The 25,310-nt window shown below is 45.4% G+C and overlaps 1 protein-coding gene across 1 annotated transcript in view; it reads left to right on the plus strand.

The window, feature by feature from the left end:
- The first annotated feature begins 4,718 nt into the window (after positions 1–4,718).
- The window catches only part of LOC135919791 (MAM and LDL-receptor class A domain-containing protein 1-like), a 54,855-nt gene continuing 34,263 nt past the window's right edge, over positions 4,719–25,310 (plus strand). The window contains exons 1-5 of the mRNA XM_065453720.2: positions 4,719–5,570; positions 13,048–13,093; positions 13,671–13,844; positions 15,766–15,996; positions 20,984–21,165. Of these exons, the coding sequence (XP_065309792.2) occupies positions 5,175–5,570; positions 13,048–13,093; positions 13,671–13,844; positions 15,766–15,996; positions 20,984–21,165 (1,029 nt within the window). The 5' untranslated portion in view covers positions 4,719–5,174. The remainder of the gene's footprint in view (positions 5,571–13,047; positions 13,094–13,670; positions 13,845–15,765; positions 15,997–20,983; positions 21,166–25,310) is intronic.

Genomic DNA, 25,310 nt, shown 5'->3' on the forward strand with positions numbered 1-25,310 from the left:
TCGCGAATGTTGTGACGACCGCCTTTTATACTCTTCATACAAAAAAAAATCATTGCTTAGCATATCCGTGTGTGTGAAATATAGGTCTAGGTTAGGCCGCCCTGGCCGAGACGCCTCACGGATGCTTTGTATTCCAGCAGGCCATGCGTCGGACGCCGTTTTAGGCAATGCCGGCGCACATCCATGTATAGTCGTAGCTGGAGTTCGTTTCGAAACTTCTCTTCGAGCCAGTCTAATTCGTACTTTCTTAGGCACAAACGGCAAGCTTGGCATTGTATATGCGTACAACCCAGCGTGCCGGGCATACAGCGAGCAAAGCAGGACTCCTCTGTTCATCGTGGGCACTGCCCCACGAATGCATGCCACAGCGAAGGCGTTCAAGGTTGTAGCAACCCTGCGCTGCCCTTCAAGACATCGCCTGTGCCGGAAATCGTGCTAATGCTTTCAGAGAGGTCTTGAGGAGCTTCTCATGGGCGCCACTCGAAGGGAAGCGTCGCTTCTTTGCCGGGAAGGCTTAACGTCGAAGCGTCGAGGAGTTCGTGACCCCAACGCGTCGTCCCTCCACTGCGGGCTTTAGTCCCCCGCAGGAACTAGTGTAGAAGGAGCGCGAATACCGTTTCTCCGCACCCTTTCTTAAGCATTGTTGAGACTAGTGCGTAGACAAACAGAACAAACGCGCCGAAACAAAAGAGGGACCAGAGCAAAAAAAAAAAAAAAAACAATACGTTGTGTTGCCTTCACTTCGGGTGCAGGCAGGACTTGTTGCGCTAGCGCTATGCACACAGCTGACACACTTAGATCGGTCTCGCAGACTCCAAGCGCACAATGTCGCCGGACGCTCACGTTCTCGACAAAGCTGTGGACATTGACGCCGATGCTTTGACTCGGAAGAAAGAGCATACCTTGTACAGGGTTTGAGACTTCTTAACTGTACAGCGTGCTTGTAAAAAAACGTCGAGCGTGCGGAGCTTTTCAGAGACTCGGTAGCTTTTAGTAGCCACGTTTAGACGGCAGAGCTTGGACGTAGTATACGTTCAGTGTAGGTTGCGGTATCGTACTTCCCCAGCGGGCAAGAGATTTCACACTTCCTCTCCACTCGTGCTCTCGCAGTAAATGGATCGTAACTTTCTTTCTTAATCCAATTATTTCGGGAATTCAATACGTGCTGCTACAATGAGCGTACAAAGCATGCACTGTTAGAATCACTGGTATTCGAAGGAAATGCACACTTCAACGCAATTTGAATTGTTGCAGACTGCACAACTAGCCGTCGGAGGTTTATCAGCAGCGTCCATCCTATCGCGATGATGTCGACAGCCTTATCACGAAGGCCGGAAAATCCAAACGACTGAGTATTGAATGACTAAGCTGTCTAAAGTAGAGGGACTACTGCGCGCGACCGTTCACGTGTTCATTGCGTTTAATCATCCATTACGGATACCTGAAGATGGAAATGTATTTCCTTGCCACTTATTAAACATGGCGGCAGTAAATCGGTTAGATATTGAAAGAGCACTGTAAGATTTGCTTGGACTACACCGGACACTCACGTATTCAGCGCTGACAGCGACTGGCTGCGAGCCCACGTTATCGCTGCTATTTGTTTTTAACGTAAACGCAAGTGGAGCTCGTGCTTCATGGTTCGTGGTAAACGTGATCGATGTTTTTTTTTTCTGCGTCCAGTTTTTAAAGTGTCAATATCCTGCGGTAGCTCTGAAAAGATGCACTCTCGAAGTTGTAAAAGTGGGTAGGGGTGGGTCTATAGTACGTTTCGTGAACGCTACGCAAGCTTGTACAAGTGCTTCCAAGCCATTGCTATTGTCAAGAAAAGAGTTCCTTTCTCAGCGCGAACTTTAACACCAGGTTACCGTGCAGTTTGGAGCAATGTATACTTATTCTGTTCGTGAGGTAGCGATTCTTTAGCTTCCACTGCTCAAGTGTCCTCGCCAAAGATGTGTCCACCCATTTAATGCTGTTGCCACTGGTTATTATGTGAAATAAATCTCTTTCAACTATTAGCCGTGTCTGCGTGAACTTTTTGCTCGTCGCTGCTTACTTCATAAAAAAAGCGTGCATGCAAACTTTTCGCGAAATTTTCTTTTTTCTTTTCCCAAGGGCTGGCGTATACGCATTTACTTGAGATTCAAATATTGGCCTCCAGGCCTATACTTCGGCCTCGGCCAAACGAGCCAGGTATATTCATAATAATTTAATCTACTTTTTTAGTTTGCAGTTACAACATACCGAAAGCATCATGCCTAACTATGCCTGGCGGGTTGGTAAATCAGCAAAGGCTGGAAAACGAGGAGGAGCTGTCCGTGGTGTCATTGATTGGCCGGGATTTACTGGGAAGTAATTAACATTTTGTGAGATAACGATTGGCACTGAATTTTTAAAGAAATAAATAATAAACCTGGTAAGACTATGTAACTTTGTCAGCCGAGAAACCGATTATCTTACTCAAGCTTTGCTCTAAATGTTGAGCCTTAACGTGCAAGAGCAGGTATATTGGCCAAATAAACACCTGTACATCACCTTACACCAAGTAAATAAAAAAAGGAAAGCATCGTAAGCTACTAAGCCAGCGCTCTAAGCTGAGCCGGTGTGCACTGCCTATATTAATGCCTGCGGTTGGAAGAATGTTCAATACCCGCCGCCATGTACTGATTGGCGCTGACTGTAACGCTGCCAGGGCTATGTTTTGTACCCAAATACCCAAGAAAGTGGATGGTAGGATGACCACTATGGTAGCTGACTCGTAAAGCATCGCCATTCGTATAGTACGGAAGATGTGGGTTAGGCTCCCAGCTGTGGTAAGTTCTCTTTTTCTAATCTTTCATTTCCCTTTCTTTTTTTCTGGTTATTTCTGCATGTGAAAAGAAAAAAAAACAAGAAAGAGTGAATTTCTCCTTCGCTTTGCATTGCTTTATTGTTTATTTAATTCGTGTAGCATCTCAGCATATTTTCCTACATGATGGACAACAGTGAGACAGACAGGGAACTTTATTGATAGTCCTAATAGGCTCCGATGTCTTCTTTTCAGTAGAGATTAGAATTAGTAAAGTAGACAATAGAGATTCAGAATCTTTCTCCGTCGAATAAGTGCATGTAAATCTAATCAGACTACGGCCGTCGTCTGCGTTCATGGCACCTGCATGAGCTTGAGAAGATAGAAGCCAGAGCCCGGTGCCCGAGCCCTAAACACGTAGGGAGGCCTTTGCCGCCGTGGGAATGGCAGCGTGCGAAGGAGGACCGAATGGAGGAATGTGTTGTTAAACGTGAGACGGGTCCACTGAGTGCTAGTCGTGCGTTGCCTACAGTGCACCTACAGCGACACAGCGCATCTAACGCAAAACGCGTAAAAATCGGGTAACCATACGCAGGTATTCAGCATCGCCAAAATGGCGCGCGTACTTCTGTCGTGCCAAAGCCAACTAGCTCTTTGAGATGGTCGCCGCGCGTGTCACGTGACCTATACCACGTGTGCGCGGGAGCGCATGCGCGTGCGCCAGATTCCTGTACGCTAAAACCCGCCGTGGTTGCTCAGTGGCTATGGTGCTAGGCTGCGGAGCACCAGGTCGTGGGATCGAATCCCGGCCACGGCGGCCGCATTTCGGTGGGGGCGAAATGCGAAAAAAAACCGTGTATTTAGATTTAGGTGCACGTTAAAGAACCCCAGGTGGTCGAAATTTCCGGAGTCCTCCACTACGGCGTGCCTCATAATCAGAAAGTGGTTTTGGCCCGCAAAACCCCATAATTTAATTTAACGTTTTTTACGTTAAAAGTGCAGGAAATAAATGGGCAACTTTAGAGCATTCCATTCACCGCTTCACATTTATTCGAATGTGTGCGTTAGATAAGCATAACCTACAGAAATTTGTAATTGACGTAGTACACTCTTTTTCACAAGTGTTATTTCAGTGTAATCTGAAAAACAACAACATAGACATTTAAGGAAAGAGAGAATAAAATTTATTCACAAAAAGTCGGAGAGGCAGGCGGGAGCTGGTAGTTCTGGCGTGCTATTTTTGTAGTAGCGAAGGAGTGATGGCAAGCAAACTTGTGTTCAGCAGTAATGATGAGGAGAAGGAAGTCCAAGGGCATTTGCAAGTGATAATATTAATCATCATCATCATCATCATGATCAGCCTAGTTATGCACACTGCAGGGCAGAGGCCTCTCCCATACTTCTCCAACTTTGCAAGTACACTGCACTAACACCGCATTTGTGGCATTTCTAAAGCCATGTATCTAGTCCTCTGAATTGTAGGAGTATTTTAGAGATGAAATCATCATTACGTATATGTAGTGATATAGCGCCGGGCAAACTATAATAACGTTTCAATCTTCACATGTCCCAGAAGGAAATTTATTTTTAATAATTTTATTATGTAATATTCTTCGGGAGTGTAAAGTACAATCCTACTGGTTGACTTTTTTATTTCTATGTATTAGGGCTCCTCTGCTCTTAGGGATTTCGCTAGAGCTTGCCAGACACAAAAACAATCTACCGGTGATCCTCTACAGCCAATTAAATTTTTTTACGCAGCTCGTGCCAACTACCATTTTCTGGTAGCATTTTCTTTTTCTCTGCTCGCTAGAGAAGGCCTTGTCAGGACTGAGTGCGCAGCCACGTTTCCAGGAAGAAGCGACGCCATTGGCTGCTTCTGTCACCAAACCACAGCAAAAGCGCATCATTGTCGTCTGCTTGCCGCGCCGCTTTCACCGGCCTCTTGATTTTTGATAAGCGCGAGCTACCCAAAGCAGAGGCAACCGCGACCGTCCCTTTGACGACAACAAAACCAACGCGCGAGCAACTAGAACAACGAAACGGGTGCGTTTTCGTCGCGGTCCCATTTTCTGCAGGTTGCTTTTGTCTCGCGCGCAGCGTCCGGTCTTTTGTCCTTTTCATTGGGTTTCCAGCCGCAAATTAGACAGTCCTTCTGCAGCCGGGATGTCAGGTCGCGTCGTCTGCTCTACATGTCACGAGGACGGACCGTGCGTTCGTCTGCTTCTTGCTAAGGCTAGCTAGTACATGGATCGCAGGACGGTACCAATGTATTTCCAACGGAAGAGGTCTCATTGTGAAACGGACAGAAGACGCTGAAAGGTCGTCGTCTGTCTTCCGTCGCACTATCGAACAAGGCTTAGCAAGGCTACGGCCGAACTCGGAGATGTCGTCCATAGTTCGCTGGATCAGCGTCTGTTACTGCGTCGTTGTCATTGCGGCCGAAGAAACAGACTGCGGATTCGAGATGCCCGGGGATGACGTCACACAAAAGACGGGATCCATGGTCTGGAGCACGGTGTCGACCGACTCGGTCGTGCTGCCTAACAGAACTGCGAGACACGGCGAACCACACACAGACCACGGTGACGGTGGTTCGAAAAACGTCACCAATGCCACGACGACCACGCATTTGCCGTTTCTGCTGGACGTGGCCCCGACGTTCACGTCATTAGTCGAGAGGGACGAGTCTGTGGTTCTGTCCGTAGCCACTACGGAGGAGTCAACAACTGCGGCTCCGGATACGCCACTTGCGGACACGAAGCTGGAAAGAGACTTCTTGGTGAGTGCTCGTTTTCAATCGCACGGTGCCTGCGTACGTCGGTTCTTCGACATAACGAATGTGTGCACCTATCATGGACTACGCAGTTTGTTTTGCGAGTACCTGCATGATGCGGAGTTGAAAGCTTTCATTTGCTTTTTGTTTATTCCCCATATACCTTACCGTCAGGAACAAAACAGTGAACGCGTGATGATGTGGTGCACTATAGTGATCGTGACCGCGTACAAGCACTGTCTGTATAGCACGGTCCATCTCTCCAACGCTACGTGAAAGCTTGTAATGAAACAAGAATGATTACGTGTAACACGTTATACGTAACACGTTGTGTTGAAATCACTGCCTTTACGCTAAGGCAGATAAGCAGAGGATCAACGACGTAGTGATTCAGTGTTTAATGGAACCAACGTACTAGGTTTAACCACGACATCTCTGACAGCAATCAAGATCTGATGGATTGTATTTCTTCAGCGTTTTTGGCATTCGGACGGCTATAGTGACAGTAATCAAAATATGATCATTTATAGCGTGTGATTCATCTCCAATAATGCGGTAGAATTAGGATCTGTTTTTCGTGCACAAGCACATTCTATAACTTTTGTTTTTGAAATTACCAAGCTGCCAATAAAGCTTGCGCTAGCATTGAGCACAATTCGTCATAAGGACACTGAATAGCACGCAGCGCCGGATATTACCGTTATGACAGCCACGCAACGTAGCGTGGTATTACGAATTAACCGAGCCATCCTCGGTTAAAAAAAAAAAGAACGAAAAGAAAGCTTGTCATATAAATGTAAAGAGACGAACGGAGCTAGTATGTCATACTGCAGATTATAATGCTACGCCCCTCAAAGCTATCGATCCATGACAATTTCATTACAAACGTAACGAGGACTTCAACAGAGAATCACAAATGCCACCTTTCGGACGAAATATCAAATGATATCTTTATTAATTCGGTACTAATAAATGCATTAATAATCATTAACCAACACACTTGCACTTTTCCCAACGCATTGCTCCTTACGTGCCTCCTCATAATGTAAACTCAGTGCCTTGTTTAGTTCACTGGGGACTGTGGCAAAACAAACTACGGACCTCTCATATAACGCAAGTAAATAAGGAAAAGGTCAGGGCTCAGTAATTATTTGCAACAACTTCTAATTAGACCGTAAACGTTAAAGTTTGGTCACACATTACACCTCACACGCTTGCCGTTTCCACCAAATTCCAACTCGGTGTGATGTACTAGATGGACTCTGAGAAACATTGCGGATAACGGCAGTGATACACACACAGAGTACTTGAATAAGTAATTTACTAAAAAGGCTGTTGTCACCTACAAGGTTAGATCATTTATCATACGTCACCCACAACATGCTTTCTGCTTTTACGGAATATAGGCAATGTACCTCATATAGTTCTCCACGGAAGCACATGCCTTGCACAGCGCACGCGTGAACATACCAAGAAAATGAGTATCCATTAACTATATTGAAAGCCCGTGTTGAACTTCTTCTTAACCTTAAGTTAACTTCAAACTTTCGGTACACGTCAGTCTATAGCATGGCATCTCATTCCTCTTAATTTGAGATCGTTGCCGTCTTTAGACCTCCCAGGACAGCGGTGAAGTATTGTGAGCATCTCACATAACGCCCCTAAGTCAGGGAAAAAAAAATTGTCTAGCGAATTTTATTCGGCTTTAATTACCCCCTCATCTCTAATTTGCCTACATATCGACCCTAACATTTAAAGCATTTCCAGAAAATATTGCGTTCCTGAATGATCTAGTTTTCTTTTTCTTCTTTCACAAAACCGTAAAAATAAGTAAACTTGTTTTTTCGCGCTGCCCGTCGCACTGACAGCTAGATAGGTGGAATACCTTTATTTTAATGATTACGTGTTGTTTGTGTAGTTCGTGTTCTTCGAAGAACATTATTTCCCGGAAGTTTATTGTAGGGCGTATTTTCCAGCAAAATTCTCGATGCTTCTTACTCGGTTACATTTTCGGTATTTGACCAGCGTATGAAATGCATCCGTCAGTTGGTTTAGGCGGCAGGTTTTGCACCCCAGAATACTTATCGTATCGGTGGATGATCCCTTGGAGTTACATCGCCTGCGAAACGAGAAGAAAGGGCTTAACCGAGGGGGCCCAATTTTTATTAATCATATCGTAAGAAGCTAACAAACAATGACACCAAGGAAAACATGGAGGAATTTACTTGCAGTTACTAATTGAATGAAAGAAATGATAAAATAATATGTAAATGAAAGTGGATGAAAAAAAACAACTTGCCGCAGGTGGGGAGCGATCCGACGTCATCGCATTACGCGTGCGATGCTCTACCAATTGAGGTACCACGGCACCGTTTTCCCATCCATTTTCTTAGGTATTTATGTTTTTTACTACTACACTCTAAAACAAAATTACACCCTTTGGGTCGTATCTTGCCACACAACGATAAACGTCATCTCTCTTGTCCGCATTTCCTTTCTTTAACGCTGCGAGCCTGGTACTTCCCAGTAACGAACGGCATGCGCGTTATCACCATGGCATAGCATTCCCCACAGGAAAGTAGCGGGTGCGGAGTTTTCAAGAAAGGAAACGCAAGCAAGGCAGATGGCGATTATCGTTGTGTGGCAGATATACACCCCAAAGGGTACTTTTGTCTAAGAGTGTAGCACTAACCCTGGTAGTGTTAGCCAGCGCCACCGCTGGGATCACTTCCCAGTTGGGGCAAGTTGCCTTTTCAACCCCTTTCATTTCCATTAATTTTTCATTTATTTAATTAAAGAAGTAGCTACAAGTTTTTTCCCCTAGGTGTTCTCATTAGTGTCATTGTTTGTTGGCTTCCTATGATATCGCCTGCGCAAGTGTGGTTCACAGCTCCGATTCGTTCGCAGCTGTTCGTGTTGGTATTTGTTTTGCAAGCAGCAAGCATTTGCGACACAGTGTCGTTGAATAAAATATGACAAGCTGAACGCCGAGGCTGTAAACAATCTTGCATTTGGCTTGTTGTCATCGGGCGAGTACTTTAACGGCGCAGCTACAAATAGTTCTAAAGACTCCGTCTTTTCTCCAATATTGCAGCATTTAATTTCTGGCCAGATAACTAGCCGAGCTCGCGTAGAGGTTAAGCGATGCTAGGCTCACACGGACGCCACACATAACGAATGAAATGGAAGGTTTTACATCTTTTTCTTCAAGTAATCTGTGTTTGTAATTTCTCTGAATTTGATGAAGCAGCCTATTGAAAAAAATAATAAAGACGTTCCCGCAAACGTGAATGGCGAGGACGTGCATGCATCAGCGCCTGTGTGCGTCCTCATCATTCATATCTGTGTGAACTTCTTTTTTCGTATTTCTCAGTATTTTTCTCAGTCCTTGTCTATTCTGCGTTGGATCTTCAGAATATAATCCCGGCAGCAGGCCTGTACTTGCACTCATCTGGACCTACGTCGTCCCTCGAAGAATGGGCAAGCAGATTGAGAGAAGTCATTCATCGGATAAGGCTTCGTATAGCCTACGCCAGTAGTTATTTATTCATTTTTTTTACTTAAGATCCGTAAAGGTCGGTTCATCGATGTGCAACGAATGCAAGCTACAGGAGGACATGGAGCACCTGCTCCGTCCTAAGAGCTTGTAAAGCACAAAGTAAAGCAGCAAGAGCTTTACTTTGTGAACGTGCTGATTTATTACGGCGCTTTTAAACTTTAGATGGTGATCTGACTTTCGTAAGCGAACGGTCAGGCTCTCCCGCCAGAAGTTCGATCGCCCTATGAACTTCCCTGACCATTGACTACAGAGGGAGAATGAAAACACACGCTGACTGCACCGAACTGCGTTGCGTAGGGGATATTCAACACCGGTCAAGTGGGAGGTGTTGCGACCCTGCTGGTGGCAGTATGCCAGCTAGATCTCTTACTATTCTCTGTGATTGTTTTTATGGCGTGTGCAAATCAAATAATAATAGTCAGCAGTGTGGCCGGCACAGATATACAGACGGGTTCTTCTTTTTGCGTGAGCTGCAACAGCTTGCCTGCTGACGCGCCCATAGAGTGCGATATGTTTTTTTATATACTTTAGCCCTTCTGTTGAAGGTATTTGTTCTGATCCAGTGGCCCGTTATGGCGTACATTTCATTTTTATCGTTTTGTTCTTCGTGCGAGAAAGTATTCATGTATAGAAGCTACTGAGAAAATAATCATAAATGTGAGAGTGTCGTACTCTGACTGATGCTGTTGTATTGGATGTCGCAAATACTTGAGAACGCCCGCACACGCAAGCACGAACACACAGAAACAAAAAAATAAACACAAAATAACTAAAATAATGGTTTGTTGTAATGAAAGCACGTGCCCGCACCAAGCCTTCAATCACTAAAGAGGTAGCACACTGTTCCGTTTACGCAGATGTTGCAGAATTCGCGGGGATCTGGGGCCTTTCTTTCTTTTCTTCTTTTCCCCGTTGGGAACGCTGACAACTGATGTTTCGCCGAGTTCTTGATAGATTTTCCTTAACGCTGGAAGTATTATTCTGGAATCGAACGAATAACTGTATATTGGGGGATCATTTTCGAGGTTTTACGAATGAAAAAAAAGAATACCTGTGGCAGATAGCATAATCCTAGTCCTTGAGGTGGATTATTCAACGAGACGCCGACAGTACTTGCGCGTGAAATGGAAACATATATTCAACTAAAAAAATTCACTAAATAACCTCCTATTAATTTTTACGGCACGTATTGCTAAGTATTGCTAGTAATCGTTGCCGCTGAGATTGCTAGGCATATCCACTTAGAGTGAATTCTCAGGATGACACCTGTTTCGAGGTATTCATTGCCAAACTGTGCGACAAATTACATGGGTGTTCCAGTTACTTATGTGCATCAACGCATAGAAGGGCGTTCTGTTAATAAAGTAAGTGGAACAACAGTGCGTTTTACCGCTAGCTTGATGGCGCATATCTAGAAACCCATGTCATCCTCAAAGTCCTTTCCAAGTGCCTTGCAAACTCACCAGCTACGTTCCTAAACTTCCATATGTGCCGTAATGTAACTCATTACGAAGTTATTTAGTGAATTTTAGTCATTTAGTTGATGATGTCTTTTGATTTCTCGTGCAAGTATTCTGCGACACTAATTTTCACCTATAGGACCATAATTATGTCATCTGTCACGGGTTATTTTTAAAAATTCCTTAAAACTTAAACATGAATACCCCGTGTAACCCAATCCAAAGCCGTGTCGCAATTCAGTGTAGCAAAATATTGCGTCTGGGATTTATAGCACTGCGCACCAGCACACGATGGTGTTACTGGGTGACTGTTGTGAAGGGCCGGCCAGGCTAGGTGTGGTTGCCACAGCAAAAGCGGCATTCTCGGGTAATCACTCTCGGAGATACTTTCACTTTCGCGACAGTGTAGTGCCGCACGCTTCAGTGTATATGGGTGGCAGCGTTCTTGACCAAACGCGATGCATGCTGTCGTAGCACCGCGCCTGGGACGCAGTTATGGTGATTATGTCGTTCCTGTCCGAGCTTGACGGTTCTCACTCGTGTACGAGGTCTGTGTGAAAGATAACGGGACGGACAACTATTAGAATTTGTTTTTTTTTGTGTCAAACGGCAATCTACATGCTGTAATAATAATAATAATAATATTTGGGGTTTTACGTGCCAAAACCACTTTCTGATTATGAGGCACGCCGTAGTGGAGGACTCCGGAAATTTTGACCACCTGGGGTTCTTTAACGTGCACCTAAATCTAAGCACACGGGTGTTTTCGCATTTCGCCCCCATCGAAATGCGGCCGCCGTGGCCGGGATTCGATCCCGCGACCTCGTGCTCAGCAGCCCAACACCATAGCCACTGAGCAACCACGGCGGGTTTCTACATGCTGTAACCTTCAGATTAATCTCCAGTGTAACACACCTTTCTTCTTGCTTTTCCTCTGTCATGCCTCTGTTCACTGCTGAAGGGATTGTTTTGGGATGTTGCGCAGCTTTGTCGTTAGAGCACTTATATACGGGTCTCCACGCTTGCGAAACGGCTCACCGCAACAGTCGTCTTCAGCTTGAAGCGTAAACAAAATTAATCTCACATCGGGCAAGATCGGGGCAATAGGGTGGTTGTACCAGGACGGCAATGTTCCTCTCGGCCATGAACTGTCGGCTACTGAGGGCGTTGGCACTTGGCGCTCTGTTGCGATGCGGCGGCCTCGATTTGTCTTGCCACAACTCGCGTCTCTTCCGGCCCTTTAAGCTAAGCAGCCGCCACAGGATCCCTTTGTAACCTTGATGATATATCGTTTGGCCCTAGCTGTGGAAAGAGCTCCCTGGGGACGATGCTTCTCATCGCATGGAAAAAAAAAGGGACCAGCATGGCTCCATGTCTCATCGCCAGCGATGGCTCTACGATGGAAGCTAGTCTGGTCCAGTTCGAATACGTGTCGTGATGTTCAGGCACGCGCCTGGATGCTGAGGGCCTTCCTGTTTGAATTAAGCAGCCGTGGCAACAATCTTTCTTGCGGAGTTCTTGCATGCCGAAAGTTTTTGGTGATAATCTTCCAGAAATCTCGTTTTGCATATCGCGATGGTGGCCGGCGATCATTCGAAGAACTAAGCCCACAATCAGTACGCATACCTTACCCGTTGGACGTTACTGTCAGTCCTGCTTGTTGAAGGCCCCTCATTCCTGGAGCCAGCTGCCATTTATTCATGCCCCTCCATGAATATCTTGAACCACTCAGACAACGGTATATGTGGCATGGAGTTATTACCATATACTTGGCAAAGCATTTCAAGTGCATTGAAGCAGTTTTCCTGAAACGGACCAGAAATTTCAGGTTGATTCGTTGCTGCATCTTCGTGGCGCATTCTTTAGTTCTCACAGCTGAATGACGCGGGCAAAGAGAAATGGGTAAACATAAGCACGTTTAGGAAATATTCTCGAAAACTAAACATGGATTTTACATACCGCTAAGACATCGCATTACTTCATTACGCAGTGAACTTATTCATAATTTTGCCCATAGGTCACACAAACAAAATGCCCAGTCCCGTTAATCTTCGGACATACATCATATGTCGGCGACGTTTAAGAATTCTTTCTTATTCTGAAGCTGTTTCTCGTTGCAAGAAAAAAATATTTGATAAACGCCGTTTCGCTGACTTGGACTAAGTTTGTTGATTTTTTTTCCTTTCTGACATTCTTTCTATATAGGAGCCTCCATTCTTGCTAGCTTTACTGTTCACTTACTATACAGAAATTTGTATCCAGGGCACGTTCTTTGCTGAATGCTCAGTAATGCTGTTTCCGATTTCCTACAATCATTGCTAATAGTTATTTTCTTGGCTGTTGTGACACTACCCAATTTATTTTCGTAATTCCATCGTATTTCAGGCGAATCCCTCATAGTGCGTATGCGCCATTTTGGAAAGGAAATCAAAACCAAAACTCAGTTTTCTTCCTCCCTTTTCAGCAAAGGGAAAAGCGTCAAGATGAAGAGGAGGAGGAGGAAGCGGAAAGTAAGTCTCTTGGTCGCAATATTGTGCCTTTTAATTTCTTTCATAAGTTTGGCATGCCCACAGATCAACTCATGCAACATTTTGTACGCGGCGGTCGCAAGTGGTGTTCGATATGACTGATTTTCAGGCACTTTTTCATGTCTGCGCCAAACTCACTTTCGTCATCAGTCAACAGGGGTCACCACTTTCGATACGGTTTGCCGATCTAGCAAGGAAATAACCGAAGAGATATCCCTATGTAAGTCTTTACAAGCGAAATCTTCGTGAAGCCATTCACTTGGCTTTATCCTCGCAGTTTATAGGCCCAACATGGGACCTCTGGTAAACAGCGTATTGGGCCCATTACGTTTAGTGCCAGGTAGTTTTCAATCGAGACCCACGTATTCGGCCACTCTGCCGTAGCTCTGCCTACAAAGACGGAACGGTAAAACCTACCGCGCGCTCTCATGAGACGTTGAGGTGTTGGGCCGATACGTTCGGCTTCCATCGTGTTGCGCGATGACCTCTCCTGATCGTTTCCTTTCTCGATGAATATTACCCGCGCCTGACGCATGCCGCGCCACCTGCTGGCACGCAGAGTTTATCGCCAAGCCCGAGCCGTGCGACTTCGGGCAGGCCGAGGAGCTGGGCATGTGCGACTGGACCAACTACTTCAACGCGACGCCCAAGATGGCCTGGAAGCCCGGCAAGGGAGACACGGCGCTGTGGCTCGGAGGGCCGAGGACCGACCACACGCTGAACACCGGAGAAGGTACGCGAAAACACGTCACCGATGTAGGAACTTTGAGACAGTGCTAAAAACACCAAGCAAACTTAGGAGAAACCATGTGAAACTAGTATAAAAAAAGAGTGCTCAAAACATCCGGTGGAAACACGTCTTGCTTTAGAAAAGAGGTTGACATGATCAAGTTTTATTTATTTATTTATTTACTTATTTATTTATGTATTTATCTAATGACCCAGATAGTATTACATTGATGGTGGGATAATTTATACAGTAGGAAGATCTAACAGCTGGACCAGGTTACAAATTACTAAAGCGATCAACAGACTGACATTTACAACGGAGATTGAGGTGATTATCAAACAAAGCAACAGAGTAGTGCGGATGGGAGAGGGAGCGAGAAAGAGAGAGAGGCAACGTAGGTTGCAGCTTTCATAAATGCAAAATACAGGTGAGAGCAAGATCACTGAATGTAAATTCGATCAATATACTCGAGCAATTCTGTCTGCACAAACGGATAAATCAGTGAAACCACTAGCGCGACATTAGTGACGGTAAATGTAACAGTAAATCAGTAAGAGTAACGGTTCATGCTCAGGTCTCTAGCAGACAAGATAACGCCGAGAAGTCATTGCTAGTATATATGGATTCGAACAATGTAGTGCTTCGCGTCTGTACACACGTATTGGTATTTACGCTATCGTAGCACTTTCCCCTAGGCGATGATCTTTAAACCGCGTCCAAAACCAACAACGCGGTCGCAGAATAGATAAGACCCTGAACTGCAACAAGTTCTAGGAAGCCGACTGCTGTTGAGCACAATTATTTTTCAGTGCAGCGTGCGCGCGTGCTTCAAGACATTTCTGACCAATGTTGCCTTACGGCAAGCCGGCCGTGAAAGCTGACAAAAATTTAGATAGTGCAGCAAGTGACTGAGTTTGAGAGCTGGAACTTTTTTTATTATTATTTTTTCTATAGCTTCCTGCGTTGCGCTAAACGCAGCCATTTTCCTTTTTCGCTTTTCCAGTTCATGAAACTTTTCTTTTGAGACGTAGCCATATCTTTGTGTCCTTCGCACCGATTGCCGGAATACTTTTACGTTTGATGAAATAAGCTTTGGATTAGTAATCAAGACCCCGCTTTGAAGCTGCATGATTTAAAGCATGTTTCTTTGGCTCCATCCCTACGAATGAATTGTATGCTCAAAAGCTTGTTAAAAAAAATATCACGACCCGCTGCGATAGCCCATGTGGGTATGGTGTTGCGCTGCTGAGTTCGAAATCGCATGTTCGTTTGTGGCCACGCCGGCCGTATTTCAATGGAGGCGAAATGCAAGAGACTCGTGAACTTCGGTGTAAGAAAGGAGTGTAAGTGCAAGTTAAGAAATCCTAGGCACTCACAATTGATCCCGAGTCGCCCGCTATACGACGTGCCTCATAATCAGATCATGATTTCGTCGCGTAGAACTCTGGAATATAACTCAATTTAGAAAAATAGCAGCGAATAGCTCCATGAACCCAGCATTAATGCCCCGGGGAATAAAAATTGACCCGGTATATTGCTGAGATACTTCGTGCACGTGGACTAGTTTGGCCAGCATAGCGTATCGTAAGCACCACGGAAAGGAAACACCGCTAAGGCCTCAATCTCACTCAAAATACACTTTCCTTCCAGGCCTTTCTGTCATTCGTGTCGTGCACATCGACTAGTTTGGCCAGCCTAGCGTATCGTAGGCACCACGGAAAGGAAACGCCGCTGACTAAGGCTTCAATCTCACTCAAAATACAGTCCTTCCAGGCCTTTCTGTCATTAGTGCGTGACGTTACACTGGCCGAACCGGTCTGCAAGCTGACCACCTTCTCGAACGCTGTTTTGTTGAGAATACACCTCCTTATGTCACGTGTACGCCGATACCGCACAGCGTTGCTTGAACCGCCACCGCATGCAGGCGGGTACATCTTCTTCGAGACGTCGTACCACGAGCGACCCGGTCCCAGCATCGTCAGTACCGGAGACGCCGCGTCGGCCGGCGGCGCCGACGCTGCAATGGCCGCCGCTGACGTAGGCGCGCACACGCCGGCGCCCACGGCGGCCGCTGCGATCACCACGCGGACGCCGGAGGTGCGCCAGTACCTGTACGAGTCCGTGGTGCTCGCCACCAGGAACATCACGCCCACGGGTGAGTCTGTTGCGACTTTTTTTTTTCTTTATTGCCGGAAGTTTCACCAAGCTAACACAAAGGGCATCATTTCTTGAAATAAGGTAAGCGATGCATAAATATACACTAACACACACACACAACTTTGTGCGCATGCACATTGTGCGGTCAGTCGCATTGTGGCTGGCCATGTCAAGTTTAAAATTCCTTTAATGTGGCGAGGGGCTCAATCCTCGCCAGCCAATCCGGAGGACATTCTTGTTCTTTAATTACATCAATGAGCTTGGAAATAGCTTCCCGGAGGAGCAGCCGCGCAGGCCGGCTGTCAGGCTCACAAAAGAAACCGGCCATTCGAGCCCTCCATAAACAGTGGAGGCCCATTAGCATAATTAAGTCCAATGGCATGCCGTCGTCATTTTCCACCGTCAAAAATCTAATACCTAATGGGCTTAAAGGCAATTCTTTCTGTAGTGTTCTTTGAAGAACGTTCCAAAAGAAAACGCCTGCCCAACAATGCAAAAAAACATGGTCAATTGTTTCTAATTGTTTACATATAATGTTGCGACCAAAAGGAGGAGCACCAGCATTGACACTGCGCGTACATTCCTTTCATCGCGACAGCGATTGCGTGGACACCCGGCCCGAGAGAATTTCCGCCGTCGCCGTCACCGTGATGTCGCGCACAAGGCCCAAGTGCGATAACATCGCGGCCGTGTGCCGTAGGTTTTAGGTGCGAGCGAAAGTTTGCGAGGGTGAGCCGAAAGTGATGGTGGCTTGATGCGGCGGTGTGTTGCACTCGTAAAGGAGGAAGACAGGAAGGGTGCGGACCGTTTTTGTTTCACGCGCGCAAAGAGAGGATTGGGGTGATGTGCCCGTTCAAGGAGGCAGGGAGAGAGGGGTGGCTCTTCTCCTCGTTTACTCAAGCTGCGGTCGCTGAGCAGGGGCGCGCGCACCCTATCTTGGAAGCAACTTGCGGTTTATTTCGATTGATTGATTTCGAATTTCGATTTATTTATTTATTTATTTATTGAGTGATAGAGTGAGTGAGTGAGTGAGTGAGTGAGTGAGTGAGTGAGTGAGTGAGTGAGTGAGTGAGTGAGTGAGTGAGTGAGTGAGTGAGTGAGTGAGTGAGTGAGTGAGTGAGCGAGCGAGCGAGCGAGCGAGCGAGTGATGCCTGCAGTCTAACGCCCCAAAGCAACGCTGGAGCTTTGAGTGACGCCACAATTGAGGGCTTCGGATTAGCTTTGGCTACGTGGAGTTCCGAAAATGGTGCCACAAACCTAGAAACGGAAGCGTTTCTGCATTTCGCCTGTATGGAAAAGCGACCGCTGCGTCGTGGAGTCGCACCCGCGACTTAGTGATCAGGCATGAGGCGCTATAGCCACCTAACGGCAGTGATAGGTGGCTCAAAACGCCGAAGGCCGCAGGGACACGCACACACGGATGTTAGTGCAAGGTATCAGAATCGACGACACCGAACCCACATCCATCCGAAGCCGTGTAAGCGACGAAATACTAGAACCGAGAAAAGATAGAAAAATAGACTCCGAAACACGGGAAAGCACGCCAACGCAAATTGTGAGAAACAGCAATGTTGTGAGTGAATTAGGACGAACAGACTATTTCTATATGTGAATAAACAACGAAGGTCAATATGATTCGTTTCAAATTCCACTCAATCAGTTAAGTATACTTTTCCTTCGTCTTAAATGCGCATGCTAATTGTTTCTTTACTGCTTGCGGTTAAGGACAAGTTAATGGTTGTAAATTTTGCGTGATACCTGACTGTCATGCCGATTTGTATCGTAATTTCACACACACTGGCGTCAGGCCTGCGCGAAATTCACGTTAATGCCTTTTCAAAACGACCACCTTCTGTTCTCACTTAAAGTGAAGCTTTGATTATCTCGAAAGACTAAGCGACCACATTATCGGGACTTCATGTTCCTTTAGTTCCATTTGCACAAGAGTGAATCGCCAGAGGAAGATCCGGGAGAACGGAGTGACAAGTTCGAACGACTGCACACAGAATGGTGTGTTCTGGTCTTTCGCACAGGAGACCAGGCGTAAATGCAACGAACGCACAGCAAACAGCGTGAGAAGTTAGAACCGGAGCAAACGTGAAACAGCAAATGCAGCGTACGTAGACAGACTGACCGTAGCACACGGGGCAGTGAAGGGGAAAGGCCTTTCCGACACAGGTGCAGCGAACCGTGACAACAGCGCCACCGTCATTGCAGCGGCGGGAGGCTCCGTAATCGTGTAAGCGCCGAGCGGCTCGTTATGATACCAGCTGACGCACCACCGGAAGCTGCCCGGTCCACTTCCCGCTTTTTTTTTTTGTGAATGACTGCGCGCGCACATTGGTAGGTTCCGTTCCCCTGTCTTTGCTTGCCTTTGCTTGGTGTAATCGTTGTCCGTTATAGTACTGGCCTCGCCGCTCCTTTTTATTTCTCTCTCTCCCTCTCTCTCTCTTTCTTCCTTGCTACTCGTCCTCTTTGCGTGGTCATCGGCCATCTGTTGCCAGATGCCCCAGTTTTCGTCAGATCACCGAAGCTGTGGTGCAGCGTCGGAGATAGGTCTGACCTAGGAAAAGGGCTACACAAATTGAGGCTGGCCGGAGCTCATGACTCATCTTGCCCGGCGCAGCAAGTAGCTCGGGCGTAATGCCTCGAGCGAGGCAAGTAAATTGACACGCAATAGTTATGTTCAGCTGTATTAGCCAATTTCACTCGCGCGCTCTCTATGTGTCTGCTTGTACCACATCGATGATGATGATGATGTACCACATCGCCCTACTATTCTTATATCTTTCTTTCTGTTTTGTTTTCGCGAGGTAATTTTCTATGACAAAGATGAACCAAGTGTATAGCCCCTCACAAGGTTTTTGCTCTGGTGAAGTACGCTATTGCAATTGCGAAACGGCCAATATCGTGCCACGAGAAGCAGCTCGGTGTTGTCCACTTCTCTACTCTTGTGTCCTCTCTGCACGCCTCACTTCTTTTTTGCATAATGAATCCTTACCAACTAGCTCAGGTTTCTGTCGTTCTAAGCTCGGTGAGGCCGAGAAAAACACGCAAGTTTCCACGGAAGTTCCCCCTGACGACAGGGATTACCACAGCGCCACTTCGTTGTAGGAAGATGTCCGTAGTCTGCGAGACACTGCATTAATTTCCAATGAAGTCACTATATATAAAGAGTTTGGAGAACAATTTTCCCTCCGCGAAGATGGCACAAACGCAATTGTTTCTGTTCTTTAATTATTGTTACTAATATTTTATTTGTGACGTCACTCAGGTTATGTCACGGAGGTTATAGCGCGAACTTCGAGACTTAGGACTTGAGCCCCTATATTTTTTTTCTTTCTAATCATTATTCTGCCGCTAAATGAGTGAAAATAAAGCTTTTCCTTCAAGAATACTTTTTCCTTTCATCGTATCCAGTGTTGTTCTATAGTGGCTCATTAGGTTGCCGTCCCAAAGCATTCTTCGATGGTACGCGTCGCGTTGACCAAGTGGGGCTAGCACTGCGCTGTCGAGCAGGAAAATCCGTGTCCCGTGCCCGGTCATGGTCGCCGCACTCTGTTGGAGGCGGAATGCAACAGCTGCCATGCAGCGTGCTTTAGGTGCATCTAAAGTAACAGCGGTTGGTCAAAATTATCCCCCCCCCTCCCCCTACCACGTTCCTTATAGTCAACTGTGCACTTTCGGGACCATAGACCCCGTAGTAATAATAAAGAAGGCACCTACTTCTCCACTGAAGTTAACAGAAAATTTTACCTTTAGCATTCATCAAATTGTCACCTAGTTTGGCAGATGGAATTCTTCAGCAACAAGTGTATAAATCTGCTCGTTTTTAACTGCAGAAACTGAAAAAGAAAGAAAGAAAAAGAAGGCTGCGATGATGACACGAAAAATATTCGCGCGAGCACAGACGCATGCGCTCGAGCTGTCTAGAAAAAAAAGAAGAAACATATTTGTACAAAACTTATGTATGAATTCGGAACTGATGTGCGCTGTGCACACAAATAAGAGATGCGCAACTTGTCCAATTAACGCAACGGTACAAACATCAAGGACAAAGCATCACACTACCGAAAGGCGACTCAAGAATTCAAAGAATTATCACACGATAGCGTTGCCTTTCACCCCGCTGGGCAATAGACCAGGCAAAAACTCGTCTGTTTTCAACCAACAAATTAGCAGCACGCCCAGTGGCGAGGGCTCTTGCTGCCATAGAAAACAATGGCTATACAAAGAGAAAAGAGAGAGTCTCTCATTTCAGGCGGCCCAGTATGGGCCACAGTGTACATCGGAGAGGGTACATGCTACAGCTGCGCAATGATTGCGCCACAGGCAAAAAGCAGACCCGCGAAAAGCCGACTTTCTGTGAAATAAACGCGTGGCAATAAGTCCTCCGAGATTGCAGGCTCGATATCTGAGGCCATGGTATATCTCTACAGAAGGCTGGATGACAGCTGGACTAGTTCGTATTTATTCGTGGTATAGAAGCGCTAACGGAGACACACGCTGGGAGTGAGACAGGGCAAGGTCTTAGTAAATGTTCTTTATTCGAGGCGTGGAATACATATACATGGTGACAGGCGGAGGAGAGAGAAATCAGATATATTCATGTCATGTCACTTCTTTTATTATTATTCGTCTCCTTTCTCTTTGCTGCGCCTACCACCGCTACGTATGTCCTACGCTTCGAGTAAACAAGCTTTACTAAGCCCCTGTTGTGCAAGGGCTTAGTCTGGCGTGTCTTTGTTTGCTCTAGGCGGTGCGGCAATCCACGCGCCAGCGACGGTTCTCTCTCAACGCAGCGAAATGCAATCTCGCAGGCTATGCTTTTGCTGACTGCATGCGTCGCAAGTGATTGTAGGTGTCAAAAAAAAAAGAAAGAATTATGTCATGGCCGACATGCTTAGGACGACGTCGTCTGTACCATGAATCTCTCTTGTTAATTTTAGATGAGCGTGAGTGGTTCGGCATGCTTTTCCGCCCAGGTCCTCAAGGCTTCTGCGTGAGTTTCTTCTACGCTCTGGAAGGGCTCAGCGTGGACCGTCTCAAGGTGGTGGTCATGGACGCCGCCACGCAGGAGAACATCACCGTGTGGGAGAGCCAGGACAACTACGACGGGCGCTGGACCAAGGGAGAGGTGGCATACACCTACGGGGACGTGCATCAGGCACGTTTGCTCATTTCGCCGGTCTATTCTGGTGTTTTACATCGCATAGGAGAGGCACACGAGGGGTCCGCTTGCGCCAACGCATTGTAATCGTGCGCAACCGTCCTCGCGGACAGTTTATTTATTTATTTATTTTATTTATTTATTTGATACTGTCAACCCCGTTGTTGGGGTCATTACAGGGAGGGTGATGTGTCAAGAATACATGATACATAATTTTCTTTCTATGTAACATACAAATGCACTGGCGCTCTTGGAAGTTAACAAAAGCAAATAACAGTAGTTATACAAAGAAAAGTCAACGAAAGTGCTCGCAGCAACAATTTAGTATACATTCTCGTAAAAGAAAGTATCCAACGCATTTTCAAATTCGGCAGAGCCCTCGTTGCTCACAACTGCATCAGGCAATCTGTTCCACATTTCAATTGTGTCAGGAAAAAAGGAGAAACAAAAAGCATCAGTACGTGTTAAATAAGGTTGAATAGCTCTGCTATTGTTTAGACGATCGCATCTCCGTCCTGGGGGTTGTAGATATAGATCCTTGTTTATTTTCGTTCGCCCACTCATGATTTTAAAAAGAAACTTTAGCCTATGCTTACTTCTGCGTTCCTCCAGAGGCTCTAGTTCACACGATTTTAACAAGGCTGTAACAGATTCCATGCGTCGATATTTACCGCATATGAAACGGACTGCCAATCTTTGTATTCTTTCTATTTTTGCTTTCAGGACTTTCTGATGAGGGGACCACACAACACAAGCGTACTCCAAGACTGGTCGTACAAAAGTTTTGTAGGCTGTTAATTTCACGTCCCGTGTAGCGCATTCCAGTTTTTTTCTTTAAAAAGTATAGTTTTTGGTTTGCCTTAGAACATATATTATCAACGTGTGAGTGCCATTGTAATGTGTGCATAATACTGACTCCTAAGTATTTGAAAGAAGCTGCATTATTCAGAGAATGGTTTCCGATGTGGTATATGAAGGAAAATTTGCTCCTGCTTGAGCGAATATGCGTAAATGTTGTTTTGCTATAGTTTATTTCCATGTCCCATGTTAAACACCACTCGTCTAATGCCTGTAAGCATCTATTTAGATTAATTTGGTTATCTTCGCACCCTATTGGCGAATAAATCAAACAATCATCAGCAAAAAGTTTCATTTTAACAGGCGGTTCGACTAGTGCACCGATATCATTAACAAACAACAAAAAAAGTATTGGTCCCAAAACGGAACCTTGGGGAACCCCAGAGTACACACGCAATGGATTTGAAATGCAATCCTCAATCCTTACGGACTGTTGACGCATAGATAAATAGGCCTCTATCCATTGTATTACTTCTTTACCTATTCCTATTTTATCGAGCTTAAAAAGTAATTTACGGTGAGAAACCTTATCGAAAGCTTTCCTAAAATCAACGCTTATTACGTCTGTTTGTAGGTGTGCATCCATGTTCAGGTAGAAATCATGGAGTGTTTCTGTTAACTGTGTCACCGTAGAAAGACCGCTCCTAAATCCATGCTGAATTGTGGAAAGTAACTCGTTAGTGTCAAGAAAACTAATAATATGCTTTGCAATAACGTGTTCTAGAGCCTTGCAGCAAACTGACGTCAGGGATATGGGTCGGTAATTGTTTACTTGCATACGGTTGCCACCTTTAAAAACAGGGATTACTATTGCATTGCGCCAGTCTTGTGGAAGTGAACGAGTTTCAATTGACTTCGCATATATTATCTCTAAGTAAAAGGAAACCCATTCGGCATATCGTTTCAAAAATTCAGTTGGTAGACCATCCGGTCCGCTTGCCTTCTTCGCGTCTACTTCAAGAAGCAATTGTAAAACACCTTCACGGCTGACAATAACTGATTCCATTGCGGTCCTCATGTCGCCGTTCATGTATTCGCCTATCTTATCAACTTTGTCTGTCGTATAAACAGATTGAAAGAAGCGATTGAAAGCATCAGCTAAGTCTTCAACTCGTGTCAGGACTTTCCCTTCATGTTCGATCTGTTCAACTTTTTCCTTTCTTTCACTGAAGTAACGCCAAAATTTATGTGGTGAACTTTTAAGAAAGTTGGCAAGCGTGTGATCAAAGAACTGTTTTTTCGATTTCACAAGAGCTTCTTTCATCTCAATTTTTATAGCTGCAACTTCCATCGCTCTCACTTTCTGTTTTCGTAGTCTTTTAATTTTCCGTTTCATATGGATAATGCTGCGTGTTATCCAGGGGTTTCGTTTGCGCGTTTTCTTAATACGAGTTGGAACAAAGTGCTCGACGCAAGCTATGATGCTACTTTTAAATCTTTGCCACAGTTGTTCCACAGACTCGCTCTTCGATGCCTGCTCGAAGTAACTAAACTGTAATTCTAAAAAATCTATGATGGCGGTGTCATCTGCATTTTTAAAGTCTTTTACTTTTACCGGTAGAAACGGTCTCCCTATACTGCCCACATTGGTCTGTATGTCCAAAGACAACATTTTATGGTCTGATATGCCCTCCAATATATCTAATGCATAGTCTATTATGTTGTGCGATAGGAAAACAAGATCCAATAATGACTTTGACTTTTCTGTAACTCTAGTTGGTTCTTGAACAATTTGTTCGAAGCCATGACAAAATTTTATTTCCAAGAGCTTTTCCGAGCTAACTGTTTCTGTCTCGCCGGGCAATAAATTTTGCCAGTTAATGTGCGGCAAATTAAAGTCCCCAGCCATTATCAGCCTCGTGTTCCTGTTAACATGGTCAATCAAGAATTCGCTTAGCAGTTCCAGAAACGCTGGCGAAGACGCAGGTGGTCTGTATACTGCGCCAATGAAGTACGTTCTGTTTTCGAATGTAAGCTTACACCATACACTTTCGGGAACATTAGATTCAATCGTAGAAGCATGGACGGAATTTTTAACTATGATGGCAGCACCACCGCCTCGTGAATCTCTGTCCCACCTAAAGAATTTGTACCCGGAAGGAACAATGCAATCACTGCGTATTCCCTCACGCAGCCATGTTTCTGTAAGTAGTATTACATGGGGACTATGCGCCAGTAGAATATATTCTAGTTCTGTGACTTTATTAACGATGCTACGGGCATTTTGCACAAGAATTCGTAGCTATGAGTGGGGCCGTTTTCTTGAACTGCTGGCAGAACTATCCGAGTCAAAGGATTCATGCCGGTCATGCTTCTGAGACAACGAAGGAAAGCTGCAGATGCGCACATTCTGCAACATCTGTTCCTGCGCCAAAGTAGTCCGGTGGAGTTGGACACAGTGCTTTCGGTTTCTCAGAACTCGTACTGGGAAACCGCGCAGCTGCCAAGTTTTCTGTTCTGCAGCTTTAGCTAATGTGGAATTATGAGAACGCGGGAGTATATCCACTAGCGCACTTTCGTGTGCGTGCTTTGGCTACGTAGTCTTTTTCCCTCATTGCCACATGTCCACCAGTGTACTCTACGGAAAGAGGCGTCCTGCCAGCGGCAGTAGTTTGCTACGTGGTTGAGGTAACTACTGACGAAAGCGTGACATGCTTCATCGGAACTTTTCACATTTGTCACTAAACAAAGCAGTGTACAGAAAATAAGGGCCGCGCAGTTTTACTTGTTGCTTGGATAGTTGGTTTACTGCGGAGTAATTGTACGCTAAAGAGCGCGAAATTATGGTTACCCAAGAACAATGACGATTAGGGCCGTTCGAGTGAAGGCTTTGGGTCATAATTACCGTGGTTGAAATGGGTCCGTGTAAGTGACCCCGAGAGTCATCTTAAAGGGAGTGTCACCTTAGGTATAACTCGGAGGTCGTTGTTCAAATACGTGTGAAATGCAATAATGCCCTTTTTAGACAGTTACTAAACCGACTGAAATAAACTTTGTTGCGTTTAAGAGAAAAAAGAAAGTTTAAATGTGGCGACTGTATGAAGCACGTTTCTTAATTAGAGTCTCAGTTTGCTTTCGTGCAACGATTGCTGGAAATCGGCAACCTTCAAGAATGTAGAAAAGCAAAAGAACTGAAGCACAAAGTTCACAAATTCTTAACTCATTGCCAAAACATCATATCGCATTTCTATAACTTGCGTCGTTTAGAACATCTGAAACGGACAAATATATTATATCAGTTTAGAGCTTATATTAAGGTGTTAGATTGTTTACGAGGGTTTTAA

The sequence above is a fragment of the Dermacentor albipictus genome, chromosome 9 (assembly GCF_038994185.2).
Source record: "Dermacentor albipictus isolate Rhodes 1998 colony chromosome 9, USDA_Dalb.pri_finalv2, whole genome shotgun sequence".
NCBI lineage: Eukaryota > Metazoa > Arthropoda > Arachnida > Ixodida > Ixodidae > Dermacentor > Dermacentor albipictus.